Source organism: Schistocerca cancellata, chromosome 4, assembly GCF_023864275.1.
Source record: "Schistocerca cancellata isolate TAMUIC-IGC-003103 chromosome 4, iqSchCanc2.1, whole genome shotgun sequence".
NCBI lineage: Eukaryota > Metazoa > Arthropoda > Insecta > Orthoptera > Acrididae > Schistocerca > Schistocerca cancellata.
This window is the reverse complement of record NC_064629.1, coordinates 643,367,333-643,382,313: the sequence shown is the minus strand read 5'-3', so window position 1 is coordinate 643,382,313 and position 14,981 is coordinate 643,367,333. Positions and strand designations below refer to the sequence as shown.

At 40.2% G+C, this 14,981-nt stretch overlaps 1 protein-coding gene across 6 annotated transcripts in view; it reads right to left on the bottom strand.

Moving 5' to 3' along the window:
- The window catches only part of LOC126183803 (transmembrane protein 43 homolog), a 226,612-nt gene that overhangs the window by 144,234 nt on the left and 67,397 nt on the right, over nt 1-14,981 (bottom strand). For all 6 annotated transcript variants that reach the window (XM_049926045.1, XM_049926051.1, XM_049926049.1 and 3 more), the window contains exon 3: nt 8,013-8,242. In XM_049926045.1, coding sequence (XP_049782002.1) covers nt 8,013-8,242 — 230 coding nt within the window. The remainder of the gene's footprint in view (nt 1-8,012; nt 8,243-14,981) is intronic.

The window sequence follows — 14,981 nt, the reverse complement described above, 5'->3', positions numbered from 1 at the left end:
GTTAGGGCGATAGACGTGAATGGGCCCTGAGGGACATGGATCTGTTGCACACGTATGTAGTCTGGGGACGCACCACAGTGCAGTAGCAAAGTCCTCATCCTTCCCCCAGTTGCCGTTTCCATCGAATGGTCGAAATACAGTCCTGTCACAGTAACTCAGCTTATCCTGTTTTTACATGGGTTACAGAAGATGGTAGATATAGATTTCTCCGACTTCTACTTAGTTCCAGCTTACATTGGAATGATCAATTTCGCAAAGCTGCGAAGATGGTAGTGCAGAGTCTGAGGGGCAGTTGCAAGATGCATAGGGTCTATCTAACACCACGTTGTAATTTTACTGTAGCAAACCAATCCGAGAAAGATGACTCATTTCGAGATATGAGAGTGCCAGAAATATGATTCACTAGTGGCTGTAATAATTAAAGGGCTTCTACATAGTTTACAGCGCAGGTATGAGGTTGAAAGGGAAGGCTTAATTCCAAATCCCAGACAACATTTCTACGGAAAGCGTAACACCAGAGATCTGAAAAGCTAGTGCACATTTCTTATGACCTCAATCAGCACACCATCTACTACTATTTGTGATCCTTCTCAATCAACTATCGCCTATAACCCAGTCGATACATCATCGAAGCTCTGACATGGCATCGAGATCGAATGCATTACAAATACTGGAGAAAAATATAGCGGCGGTGGCGTGAGGGAGTTGAAAATACCGGTTTTATACCATGCTCCTTAGCTGAATAACTTTCAAAATTCGGTAATTTTATTACGAGGTTGCACGTCAGCGACGTGTATCCTCACTGTTGGTCTAATGCTATACACTCTGGCGATCACCATCTATATTCAGTGTCACGGTATTTGTCTGGAAAAAACCACTTCATTCAGAGGTAATGCCATACGTAGATTTATAAAGCCAGTACAGCTTTTAACATGAATACTTGTATGCACCTGTAAAACAGACACCGCTTGTGATGGTAATATGGCTGTGTTTTTTAACATCTGGCAGTTTCTAACACGATTACGCTTCTCATTCGAAGACACAGTGGTACCACTCGCAAGAAAATTAATAAGATATGTCCACCCATCGTTGATTTTTGGTCAGTATTATCCTGTATCTCCAGCAATCAGTTATACATGAAGTAATATGCTAAGCAGAAGAGGATGTGTGATACATTCGGATTGAGCGTCAGGCTTATAAAGTATATGTTTTTGTTCTGATATGTGCAGAGGAAATGACTATGTCCAGTTGTAAGGAAGGTATGAATTTGACGTGGAATACTGAGAAAGTCAAGTCATAAGAATGGTACAGATATTTCCAGAGCCACAGCCACCAGCGGGGTGTATTACCGATACTTCACACATTTTCGAATGTTGCTCAACTGAGACTGGAATTGTAAAATTTAACTGTAAGTATTGCGATCAGATATATATGTGATCGATTTCCTAGGATGATGATTCTGCCTATGTGTGCTTGGGGTGCAGCGCCGATGGCCTGTGGCGGGAATGATTCACGTTTCCTGTTAACAGTAGGAGCCGTCCGAATAGAAAGGCCTGCTGGGATGCGGGAATGTAGTTGACTTGACCATGCCGTCCTCTAGACGGCCGAGTAGTGAACTGATACTTAGTATGTGTTGGGCTGCTTTTGTGATTGCATGGAAATTTGAGAAGATTCAATATGGATGTGTGTCTGCACTGGACCATTATTCCCTGCCATGTAAATCGACCGGTTGACTGCCTCTGCGCATTTTGCACCTTTATTCAGCCAAGGGAACATCTATTGTGGTGTGTGCATCGAGCAGGGTAAAGACATGAGAAACACCTTAGTTGACTTTGTAAATTATAGATATGATTTGGCATCTGTTACATCACCGACATTGGTATTCGTGAGTGGAAATATCAGATGCCTCTATTTCTTTTCGAATTTTCATGTAAAGGTCTTTGCAGACGGGATAAGTTTCTAATTACTCAGTGGTTTACAGCATACTCCACCTCACTAAAGTTTCGGACTTCTGGAGAAATAATTTTCATTCTATATCTTCGGAATTATGTTGTGTGAGCGATACTGCTATGCAAGCGATATTGCTATGTGCTTGATATCGAGAAGTATCGTGAAAATGGTATTATATTCTGGCAAACCATGTGAAATAACATATGTTCTTGTAATCCAACAGTCTGGAGATGGGTGTACAAAAGCAGGCAAGCAAGCAGGTCGGGGCCGGAAGCAGTAACGCTTTTGTGCCAAGGGGAACCTATCCAGCCTTTGTACAACAGTTCTGAAAATGGAAATGAGCATTTGGCATCATTGGCCACGAGGTTCCTTACGGGGCAGGTCCAGCCGCCTTGGTGCACGTCTTATTACATTCGACACCACATGGGGCGACCTGCGCGCTGGATGGGGACAAAATGATGATGAAGACAACACAACACCCAGTCCCTAAGCGGAGAAAATCCCTATCCCAGTCGGGCATCGAACCTGGGCCCGTAGGACGGCAATCTGTCACGCTGACCACTTAGCTAACAGGGCAGACAACAGTTCTGAGAGTGACTTCAGTCCACTGAAGGCACTCTGGTCCTGCATCGGGAGTGGATGATCGTCTGGCCTTTGGGGAAATATCTAGGGCAGTTCAGGGTATATGTATTGTGCATGTACTTATGCTGCCTGTCTTCGCGGTGTATGTACAAGTGTGTGGTGATCCATAACTATATAAATTATGTAAAACGGGCGATTTTGTATGGCGCAATATACGAATTCTATGTTTAGTACATCGACACAGTATGCGGTGATATATTGCCGGGTTGGAGACCGGTTTCACGCTCTAATATTCAAGCTCTCGTTCTCAGTGGCAGAGCAGTGTAATTCAGTGAGAGTCTTTCCATATTTGTCGATCTGTAGGCCACTTTGCAGGGTTTAATTGTCATTGCAATATGGTGATCCATACAAAATAGTTCTGTGCCTCTGAAAGTCTCCTCTGCAGAAAGAAAAAAAATGCAGACAGTGCTTCCACACCAGCGGTATTAGTAATTCAGCCAGGACATAGAAGCGTCTACAAACTGATGCAAACAAGATGGATGCAAGTTATTTATGGAAAGTTCTGAGAAAGCAAGTGTTTAAAGACAAGTTGATGCAGACCATCTGTCCATGATGGGGATGCCGTCACTCATTCGCCACAGTGGCATTAAGACATCCTCAGACCAGTAGCTGTAGGATCTGTGCTTAAACAGTGCTCGCTTTCCAAACAACAAGAATGCTTTTATGATTAACAGTGTTCCTGCAAGCATGCACAGACACGATGAAGGTCTTCAGTGGAGAGAACGTTTAACTTTTCTGAGATGTATGTTGACAGCAGGATGAACATTTTGCAGCAATGTGTCAGCCTCGCTAGGCAGGTACGCACGCGTGCACAGCTAGATGGAGCTTGAATGTCCTTTTAGCATCGCTGGGAACAATGCAAGTTGTGTTATTCTGGGAAGCATCGCAACAGATTTCTATAGCGCATCCAGACGGGGGAGTTGGCAGTTATTTACATAGATATGTGACGTTGGTATAACACTGAGAACCTTTTTTGTGCTATGCAAACATCTCTCGGTTCTGGACCCACACCACAGCTCTGCCTCATTGTGCCACTAACAGTGCCTAGGTGAACATGTATTTCGACAGGAACTTCTCAGGTGTCAAGTATGAAAGGGATACTGCTGCCTCATGCTTGAGGGACCCGTACAGACACCTGTGCATGGCTCAGCAGCTGACAGTCGTGTCATCACATTGTGGAGGCCGCCGGTGCACCCTGACTCCTGGGGGCACGTGCGGAGTCGGCGGCATCGGCGGTGGGTGGTGGGATGTGTTTTTTAATACCAATATTTTGTTTAAACTATATTCCATTGGTTTCACCGACCAATTGGATGCTGTGAATTAAAAAAAACTGCCCTGAAAAATATCGATTTAATTAATTTGCACAAATTTTTTATATCAATGTGGTGTTATGGTACAATAGTTAAGGAGAGGGTGTGCGTGAGTGGGTGGCATAGAGTAGAATAGCAGGTTAAGTGCAGAACACTAGGTTAATTCGCATAATTTTTATCTAAATGCAGTACAATAGTTCAAGGAGGTGGGTGATGTAGAATAATACATCAGAAATGGCGTTCAAAAGCATGTGAAATTCGAAAAGTGTTCCAGAAAATGGTGGGAGAACATGACTAATTACTTAATTTGGTATCAAAGGCGGTACAATAGTTTAAGGAAATGGGGGTGACATGGAAAACCACTTAACAGAACAATAGATTAAGTTTCCAGAATGAGATTTTCACTCTGCAGTAGAGTGTGCACTGATATGAAACTCCTTGGCAGATTAAAACTGTGTGGTAGAGCACTTGCCGTGAAAAGCAAAGGTCTGGCACACAGTTTTAATCTTCCAGGAAGTTTTAATAGGTTAAGTGCCAACAAAGTGCCAAACATTAGATTAAGACACCCAGAGTACAATGATGAACATTAAGTTATGCAACATGTTTGCCTCACGTAATTACTTCTTGTAACATCTACATGTTTCCAACCATCAAAGCATGATGAGAAAGAGAAATCCAGCTCCCAAAAACTGAATTTTTTATAAATAAACATTATACCCTCGAATTTCCCATCATGAGATGCTTCTTCTCCACCAAAGAGCCACCAATTTCCAGGTAGAGGAGGGGAAGGGAGGGGGTGAGGAGGGCTGGGATGGGGTGGCATGGGTGGTGATCAATTTCCTGAAAAATTCTTTAACTAAATAAATAAACTATATTCCATACATTGCCATAAGTAATTAAATAATACTCTATACGTTGTCTACAGTGTTTAAACAATATTCCACATACTGCAACCGAATTCCCTCCAAATGACCGATCAACTAAGTCTTTTTCCCACCAATTTCCGAAAGATAGGGTGGGAGGAGAGAAGGTTACCAGAGAGGGAGTAGTTAATTAATTGATCAATTTATTTAAGTAGTCAATCAAATTGATAAGAGTGAGACAGGCTGTTCTGATAACTCAGACCTGAAAGTATACCTGTAGCAGCGAGGGGGAAGGTTTCCTGAAGGGTGAGAGGGGGGTGGGGGGAGGAGAAGGGGGAGGGAGTGGGGAACAATAGGTTAAGTGCTTGTTAACCAAAAGGAAGGATCCTTTTAGCCGAACAATAGGTTAAGTACCTGTCAATCAAAGTAGAACAATAGGTTAATGACCTATCAATCAAAGGAGAACAATATGTTTGCCCCTGAGTGCATATCTGCACCTGATGTAGGCAACCTGCACTAACAAAATGGGCTCACTCCCTCTTTGTTCCACTACTATCATAAGACATGTTCAACATTAAACAAATATTGTCCTCAATTGCAGCAGTATGGTACTTGCAGTTTTGATTTTACCATATGCCTTATACAGGGATCTGTTTTACCAAATCATTTGAGGATGAAAAATAAATTTAAGGCATTTTGAAGGTAATAATTCTTACATGGCAGCAAAACTGAGAAAATACTTAAAGCACAATTTGGAGTCACTAAATAAATTATTTCGTGTGTTAGTATAGTGCACTTCTCATAACATCAATATTGAGAAATCAGTCTCGAATATACCACAATAAAGCTATTCATGATTTTCTAAAATAAGAATAATAATCTTTTGTTTGACACTCACTATCGTTAGGTAGGTACAACAGGTTCCTATCCTTCGTTTGTCATCGAGTTCAACATACTGTTCATACATAGAATATTATGTTAACTTTTATATTGGCATCTATTTTACACTCTTTGTCTAAGAAAATGGTAACGGTCTATCATCTGAGTAACCCCCATTATTTTCCGTTTAACATCAGTTGTCATGAGCTCTATACGGAGCTTGTTCAACATACAGCTTTAAAATTTCGTTCAAGGAGAGATTTGGCGGAGTAGTGACAGAATAGAGTATTGCATTTAGAGAGGTGCAAACTCCTGATGAGTGAGCTGACCACACATGACACAAAATGCAGAGATACAAACTCCAACAAATCCTTATCTACTTTTTTTTCTTTTTACATACATTGAGTGTCTGTAAATTTCGATGCAATGTTCCTTTGCACATTACACTGATGTACAACTTTGCATGTCTGAAGGAACATTGCATGGAACTTTACAGACACTGTCAAAAACAGATACTGCACTAACGTATTTTATGTCAAAGCCAAGGCAACCTGATTAGAAAACTAGATAAGTCTCTCCATGCACAGAAATCACATAATTGTGTAAGCACTGTGGGAAGCAGACACTGGGACATAAGGAAGTTTGGGTCTGTTCAAAGAATATGCTCGGACAGTTGCAGTGTTCAAGGCGACGACTCGCGTAAAACGGGAAATCCTGGTCTGACACAAATTTGTATGTTTCCAGTAAATTGTATTGCTGTGGTGCTACCGTATTCTCAGTTTTCGATTATATTTCCTTTTTCTTTTGTTGGTGTTACCGTCCTGGGCGTGTTATATATAAACAGCGTGTGACTGACGGTTAACTGTACAGATGGCTGTGTTCAAATTTATCTGCATGTTAATCTTCTAATATACACGTTTTTCTGATTCTTTCTGTTTGTGGAAAGCTTAACTGAAACGAAAACGTTTAACCAGCCTACCAGTATAAAAGTGATTGCGGGTAATCGCTTGAATACTAATTTGCAGCTAAGCAAAAGAACCGATCCGCAATGGTCTGAGATTAAATTGAGACAGTACTCGCCTCTATGATCTGGCAGTCTTGACATGTTACTATGTAGCCATGTCAGCGATTGAACAATTTTCTGATTATGAATGGACGTAAATAACATGGTGGTATACAACTGTTTACTTACATAGAAGCGTTTTTCCATTCCTGTGTGGATGCGCCTAATAAAAGTCAATTATTATGGGTAGTTTTGGTGTTTTACTATGTTGATCAGATAATGGCTCAAAAATCAAAGTGCATCTGTTATCATAATTTTATAAAATTATAATAATTATAATTTTATTAAATGTTGCCCGTTTTATGTAAGTAAATTAATACTGGAAAGAGTACATATCACTTAATATGGGCCTTACGTGGTTTTAAACCTACCCTGCCCTTTAATATAGTTTCTGTAGATAACTGAGTGTAGCATCACATGGATGACTTTGTGGTGTAAGACTGCAATGCCCAGTTCCACTCAGGAAAGGTAAAGGGAAATATTTGTTGACACTATGAAGAAACAAAAGAAATTTTAGAGATTGCCAGATATTCCCTGCATGCTTTGGTATAACTCCTACGAAACTGTGCAAAAATTGAAACCATCAGTCCAAGTGAGAGATCAGTTTACTTTCCTGGTGGACATAAAGCTGTGATTCATAACTTCCTTGTTGTTTTTTATTTCTTATGTAACTTTTATTTGTGTTTCTTTTATTCTTTAATTTTAATACTGATGCGTGAAATGCACATTTCTTTTATTCTACATTTTGTGGGGAAATAATATTTTTCTAATTAATAACTTATGGTTAATTCTCAGATCCTAATAATCATCATTCTGTGTCTACATACTTCACTGGTAATGCCAGCTTACTATATGTCTGTTTTCATACAAAACTTTTTTACGAATTAAGAATGCAATTTTAAGTGATATTTTCATCACTGAAAGAATACCAGTACAAGCAATAAACATTATAAAATGAATGAACATGAACTACACCAACAAGCCCAGTGTGTCCAAAGCATCCTTAGAACAATAGTTTCGCTTTATGCGCTAAGTTCTCTGCAGAGAGCTTTACTCATTTACGGTGAAGTCATTCTTGTAGTCAGGTTTACCTTTATCATATATTATTCACTTTCCACTATGTGTGTAGAAATTATTTTATAGCGCCTTACCCACATAAATTCATCAATATAAACAACTTAATACGAATATTTGAAAAAGTAGATTTATATGTATACAAACTAATATTCAAGCCTTTGTCAATCTTGTTATTCAAAATTATGAAGTTAGAACACATATGTAAGTAAATAGATGATCATTTCTTACCTTTGCACATGTTCTTCAACCCATTGATACATCTGGACTCGTCTCTTCAGTTTTACAGCTGGAACTGAAATGCCATACTCTACTTCCGTTAATGGTTCACTGATTTCCAATGGACCAGTGATGTGGACAAGATGACCATCGTTATCAGGATTGATTTTTGATCCTGGATGAATGGAGATAGCTTCCTTAACAGCCTCCTCAAAAGACTGAGTGAAGGATATTGCTTTCTCCTACAAAGAGAAGTTTCCATTGAAATTATAAAAAGTATTAACTTGTGTACATTTTTCAGTTATCTTATACATTTTATATGTTACTTGCATTCAGCTAGATTTAAACCTATAGTGAACTGGATAATGTGTAACTACCTATCTCACACACACACACACACACACACACACAAACGCGAGCGCGCGCACACAAACGCAGGCATGCACACTCATAACCCATTCATATCCTCAGCACTATAGCACTACATAGATTTATTTTTGTGCTCTTTCATTGTATTTTATTATGTCAGTGCTGTAAGTCAAAACATGTCAAGAAATCTCATTATGCTTATACGTTAGTCAGGAGTGACATGTGGAAATGGATCATTCTTATGCATTAGTTGTAGCCTGAAGTGGCCTGTGAGTACCAGAGCCCTCATACTCTCTTGTCATTGTCTGAGTGGGTTACAGAGGTGTATGATTTGTTTTATATTACCCTGACAACAATAACTTGACGATATGCCACAGTTAAGGCTAACTGAAGAACATGTATTGCTAAGTGTTATATTTCAGACACACTGGACTACGCGAATTTGTAACGTTTATTTGTAGTTAACACACTAACGAGCTATTATATCAGAAACACTTCACTAGTGACATGTTATAGTTTTGTCCTGATGACGTCAACGAATCTTCGAGTTAGACAATTCACTAGCGTCTAGAAAGCTCAGGAGCTGTGCTAATCTATGACTGCTTAGCAGCTACAAATGAAAAAGATTAGATGGGTGAAGGGTTGCTAATGCTTGCCACTTCATAGGGTCGGCTAAATTTCACGTGACCTCCAACCTGCCATTTCTCCGTCCCAGGTTGTACCAAATTATGAGCATCCAAGGGATTACAGCTAGCCTCGGCTACTTACGGATTTGGTGAACTCGTGTATCTCAAGGAAAGTAATAGTGAGTGCCGCCAGTACTCAATCACCATAAGCTTTAGTCATACCTCAGCGACGATCATACAGCCAAATGCTAGGATGTTGTGTCTCAGGTAATAGAGATCTTAGTTTAACTGTGTTGATCCTGAGGTAGATATAAATTAGCCTAGTTATTGCACTTGAGGAGCAACTTGAATGAGAAGTAGTGGCTCCAAAGCCTATAAAGCCGACAACGGCCGGCAGAGCGGTGTGCTGAACCTATGCCCTTCCTGACAGCATCAGAATGACGCGTATGGTGGAAGATAATAGGGCGATGGTAGACAGTGGTTGGTCCTGTGAGCTTGATCACAGAATTCAATCTTGTATACATATGGCTACATGCTGACCATGTATGTAGTAGCCTAATTATTTTAATGCAAGAATTCCACTGTGGTGTAGAGGTGGTTGTTTAAAAGAAAAAACTGTAATACGCATTTCAAAATACTTCTGCTGCCTGTCAGACATTCTGTTTCACTAGGCACTTTATCAAAAAGTTTTATAGCATTCCATTCGCATCAAAGTTAGATTCACTAGTACTGTATTGGTGATCTATTATTCTCAAACAACAATGGCTTGCTGACAAAGAACCTCATCAGTGAATAAATTTGCTGCGAGCCTGTGGTTAATATTCACAACCGTTTAAACAAATTCCTCCAAGATATACGTGTGTTAACTCATAATTCTAATTACTTTCTTTTATGTAAAGGTACTTATGAAATGAATGGCTGATGAGAAGAAATTCTCACTAGCAGGCAATCTCTGGGGTACCTTAGTTGTGTTAATCTTGCTCAGGTAGCCAATGTTCTGCCTAACACTACTTTTAATTTCCTGGCAGTCAGGCTACGAAATGACTGTATAGCATTATTGGCTGAGAGACCCCTTCTGGAACCATTCAGCCTCCAGGTGCAAGTCTGTCAATTTGACACCACTTCAGTTCTTTAGTGACCAGGTGTAGCAACACTACCTTGTCTTAGGTGAAATTTCTAACGCGCTGCCGTGGTGAGTTGATTATCTATCTCTGGCTGTTAATTGCAGTGTGGTGACCTGTAGGTTATAACAACATACACACAAAAGGATTGCGAGACGGGTTAGCCGTGCTCTGCGAAACCTGCAATGTGTTAAGATAATAGCCAGAATGCAGGACAGTGTCACCGCACCATGGCTACAATTATGTTACGAGCTATGTGACTGGGAGCTGGACAATAGTGCAGCAAATGCGCCCCAGAGCAGTATAATGAATTGCTTTTGAGACAGTAGCATTCAGAGCCCAGCAATACCACGATGACATCAGAGCTGTGCTACACTATGAGATGAATGAGCGCCACCAGCTGCAGCGATGGGTTAAAGACTGGTAGAGGGAAAGTACCCCTCGCACGAAGTCCACCCTGGTGGACTTGGTGCCACAGTGTGGCAAATCTTTCGTCTCCACCAGTTGCCACCAGACTCCTGACAGGAGGCTTGGGGTCATGCCTTATGCACGGTACTAGAGTTGATCAATAAAAGGGAGAAAACTGATACCTCTATAAATGGGTGGGAAGACATTCCAGCTAGGGGAAGTTGCCGTCGATGTTGATCTGCCAAAAACAGCATCTATCGTAGTAGAAAATACAGTTAAACTATGAGCAATGACATTACGGTTTAATTCGAATGATGGTATGTTGAGTGGCACCGAGAAGTCACTGTGGGTGAGTGTGGAGCCTGACTTACCAGTTGGTACGTTGTGTATAGTGGAATCACCCGAGAGTAGTGATTAGTTAGATGCAGCGTGTTGTTTAGGGGGACGAAGTGTTGTACATGTAGACGATAAGGATAATGTCGTCTTTTCAGATGAGCTCAGGTTCTGAGAACGCCATTTACATGTTCACTCACCAGATTTTACAAGCATTAAATAATAAAATAGCGCCAGTTGGCATTTTCTGCGACCTACCTAAGGCATTTAACTGTGTGAATCACAATATTCTCCTAGTTAAACTAAGTCTTATGAGATTGATGGCATAGCCAACGAATGAATAATGTCATATCTAACGAAAAGAATGCAAAAAGTTCCACTTAGTAGTTCAAGCAATATAGCCAAGGAACAAAATTCTGACTGGGGAGATCAAGTATGGGGTTCTCTAAGGCTCAGTCTTAGGTCCACTATTGTTCATCATATATGTAAACGATCTTCTGGCTAATATGCAACAAGCAGAATTTGTTCTTTTTGCAGATGACACTAGTATCGTAATCAGTCCAAGCATACATACAGAAACAGAAGAAATGGTAAACATAGTTCTTAAAAGTATCATTTCCTGGTTTTCTGCTAATAGTCTCACCCTCAATTTTAAAATGACTCAAAATATCTGGTTGGCGCATCTATGTGTACTACATCAATGATAAGTGTAACACATGGTGAGGAAACAATAGGGTGGAAAATTCAAGTCATAGGTATTCATTCTGATGAGAATTTAAATTGGAAAAACCATATGTTGGAGCTCCTAAAACAACTTAGTCCAGCCACAATTTCCCTTAGAATCATTACATTATTGGAAAACGATAATTCACTAACTTGACATATTTTCATTCGATAATGTCATGTGGAATTCTGGGTTAACTCATCTTTAAGAAAGAAAGTCTTCATTGTGCAAAAACATGCTGGAAACATTGCATGTGGTGCTCACCCACAACCACCTTGTAGGCACCTGTTTAAGGAGTTGGGAATTCTGACTACAGCTGCACAGTATATTTATCCTCTAATGAAGATCGTTGCACACAATCCACTAAAGCCCGAAAGAACAGTGATGTACATAATTACAATACCAGTAGCAAAAACTGCCTTCATTACCCCACATTAAGGTTGTCTTTAGCACAAAAGAGGTGTACGAAGCTGCAACAGAAATTTTTGTTCACTTACCCAGTGATATAAACTGTCTGAAAGACAGCAAAGTAAAATTTGAAAGCAAACTGAGAAAGTTTCTCCTTGACAACTCCTATTCCATAGAAGAATTTCAAGCAAACTAATGTGTAAAAGGTGGTAGGTAGAAACTGATGACTCACATCTGCATGTCTTTTATCTTTCTGTAATATATATATATATATATATATATATATATATATATATATATATATATATATATAGGGTGAATCACCTAAAACTTGCACCGCAAATAGTGCAGAAAAGGGAAGTGCTGTTGATGTGCGGTCTCCACCCAATGGATTGGTAGTCATGGGCTCGTATTGTTAGCCAATAAACAGGGAGTAATAATACTTACAAAGCGTATTTTTGTGCAAACTTATACTTTTTAATGGTTCAGTGCCTATTGACATTAATAAACCAAAAGTAGGGTAAATTAGCATATCAGACGTATTTGTTTCAGGATTCTAATGCGAGTCGTTTACGTGATATTGTATTGTGAAAAGTTTCCACAACGACACTTGTATGTACCGTTCAACCTGTGTAGTTGCTAGGTACAATGCTGTTATGTTTGCTTACAGCGTGCTGTGTTCCTTGAGTGCATTGCGACTTACTATTGAGTTAGTGTGCGACAGTCCGCGCAGTAGGTCGTGAGTGGACGATGCGATTTACCAACGCAGAAAAAGCCGACATGGTCATGGTGTATGGAGAGTGTAGGAAGAATTCAGTTCGTTCTTGTACGGCATATGTGGCAAGATATCCCACTAGACGTCAAACATCTCGGCAATTATTTATCAACCTCTTCAACCAGTTGCGTGAAAGTGTTTGTGGAACATCTGGACAACATAACAGAAGGAAACAAGTGACAACAAAAGAGGGGAAAATGAATGTTCTTGCTGCTATTGCAGTTTGTCCACACGTTAGGTACCGCACACTCACAAGAGGAAGTGGCAGGAGTCAGGAAAGTGTCCTACCCATTCTCCATCGACATAGGTTACATCCATATCATATCTCTCTCCATCAAGAGCTGCATGGAAGCGATTATGAAAATCACGTTAACTTCTGTACATGGGTCTTAAAACAGGATACTCCAGATGTATTATGTATCTTGTTTATGATGAAGCCACATTTGTCAATCATGGCCAGTAAAACCACCCAACATGCGCTACTGGTCTGTTGACAATCCTCCTTGTCTTCGTCAGGTGGAACGACAGCGTCCATGGTGTGTAAACGTGTGATGTGGAATAGTGAACCATCAGTCATAGGCCCGTTTTTCACAGACGGAACACTAAACGTGCACAAGTATCACGGCCTCCTAACAGACCATCTTCCACGGACGTTCTTCTGCTGACTAGGAGGTACCTCTGGTACCTAAATGATGGTTGTCCAGCCCATAGTGCACGAAGCACTGCGGCATATCTTAACGCATTGTTTCCAAATCGTTGGGTTGGACGCAGAGGACCTGTACCTTGGCCAGCCCATTCCCTGGATTTGACACCTCTGGACCTCTTTCTGGGGGGAAAGCTGAAAGATGCTATCTACAAGGACATACCAACGACGTATTACTGCAGCCTGCTCGGACATCTCCGCTGAAATGCTAGCATGTGTGCAGCAGTCGTTCCAAACCAGACTGCCAGTGGTCATATTGAACACAACCTGTGATGGTCGATCATCTCGTTACTGGCTATAATGTACATAACTAGTGTATGCACTTGTGTTATTCTTTACTGAGTGCTGCCACAGGGACTGTCCAAGTGTCGGTATAGGTATTGTTCCATTTAAAAAGTGCACGTTTGTACAAAAAAATACACTTTTTAAGTATTATTGCAAACTGTTGATTGGCCAAAAATACGAGCCCCTGACTAATAATCCATTCTGGGAAAACTGCTCTTCAGTAGCACTTTCCATTTCCGCAACATCTGCGGTGCAAGTTTTAAGTGATTCACACTGTATATAAACTTGGAAATGTTCGGAATGTAACTATATGTACAAATTAATTCGCAGTGTGAATGAAAATGACTCGTTCTGCATCATTATGATCTATCGTGCAAAATGATCCATCAACATGCTGGACAAACTATGTCTGAATGCTGGCGCTCCGCAATTTTCACAATTTTGGCTGTGATAAACTGACGCTGCAGTGTTCATCTTTGGCACGCCAGTGCTGAAGGTGCCACATATTCCGTTAAGTAAAAGGTCCGCGCAGTTCGTACATTTATTTACATTTTAAAGTTCATATAATCATAGGTCTCCAAATGTTTAGTTACGAAGTTACGGCTAATAAAAGATTTTACCTGATATTTAGTAACTTCGCTAATACGAAGACATCGAAAAACTGTACGAAATGCCCCGCTTGCTCGAAGACGTTCCACTTGCTACGTGATTGCAAATGTATTTTCAACATGACGGTGCGGCTCCACATTTCACCAACGCCGTTACTACACTTTTAAATTAACATTTTCCCCAGAAATGGATTGGTCGTGGTGCTACATGTCTTTGGCCACCCAGATCGCCCCATTTAACACCAATGGATTTTTGTGTATGGGGATGGATAAAAGATATAGTTTACGAGGACAAAGTCAATACATTTCAGGCATTACTTGCCCGCATTATACATGCAATAGACGAACTTAAGAACAACCCTCTGAAACTGAAACGAGCAACAAAATCTGTTCTTACACATGAAGTATTAATAAAAGCAGATTATCAGACACATTAATACAGTTTCATTTAACGTTATTACCATCATTTTTCCAAAATTAAATTCTCTGTGACTTCTGTAGAAATCTTTGTGCAGTTGTCTGGAATTTAAAACACAAATTGAGTCAAGTAGTTAATAAATTAAAAATTTAACGAAATTACTTCTTTACTTCTCTGGATGTTCTGGAAAACTACTGCAGACA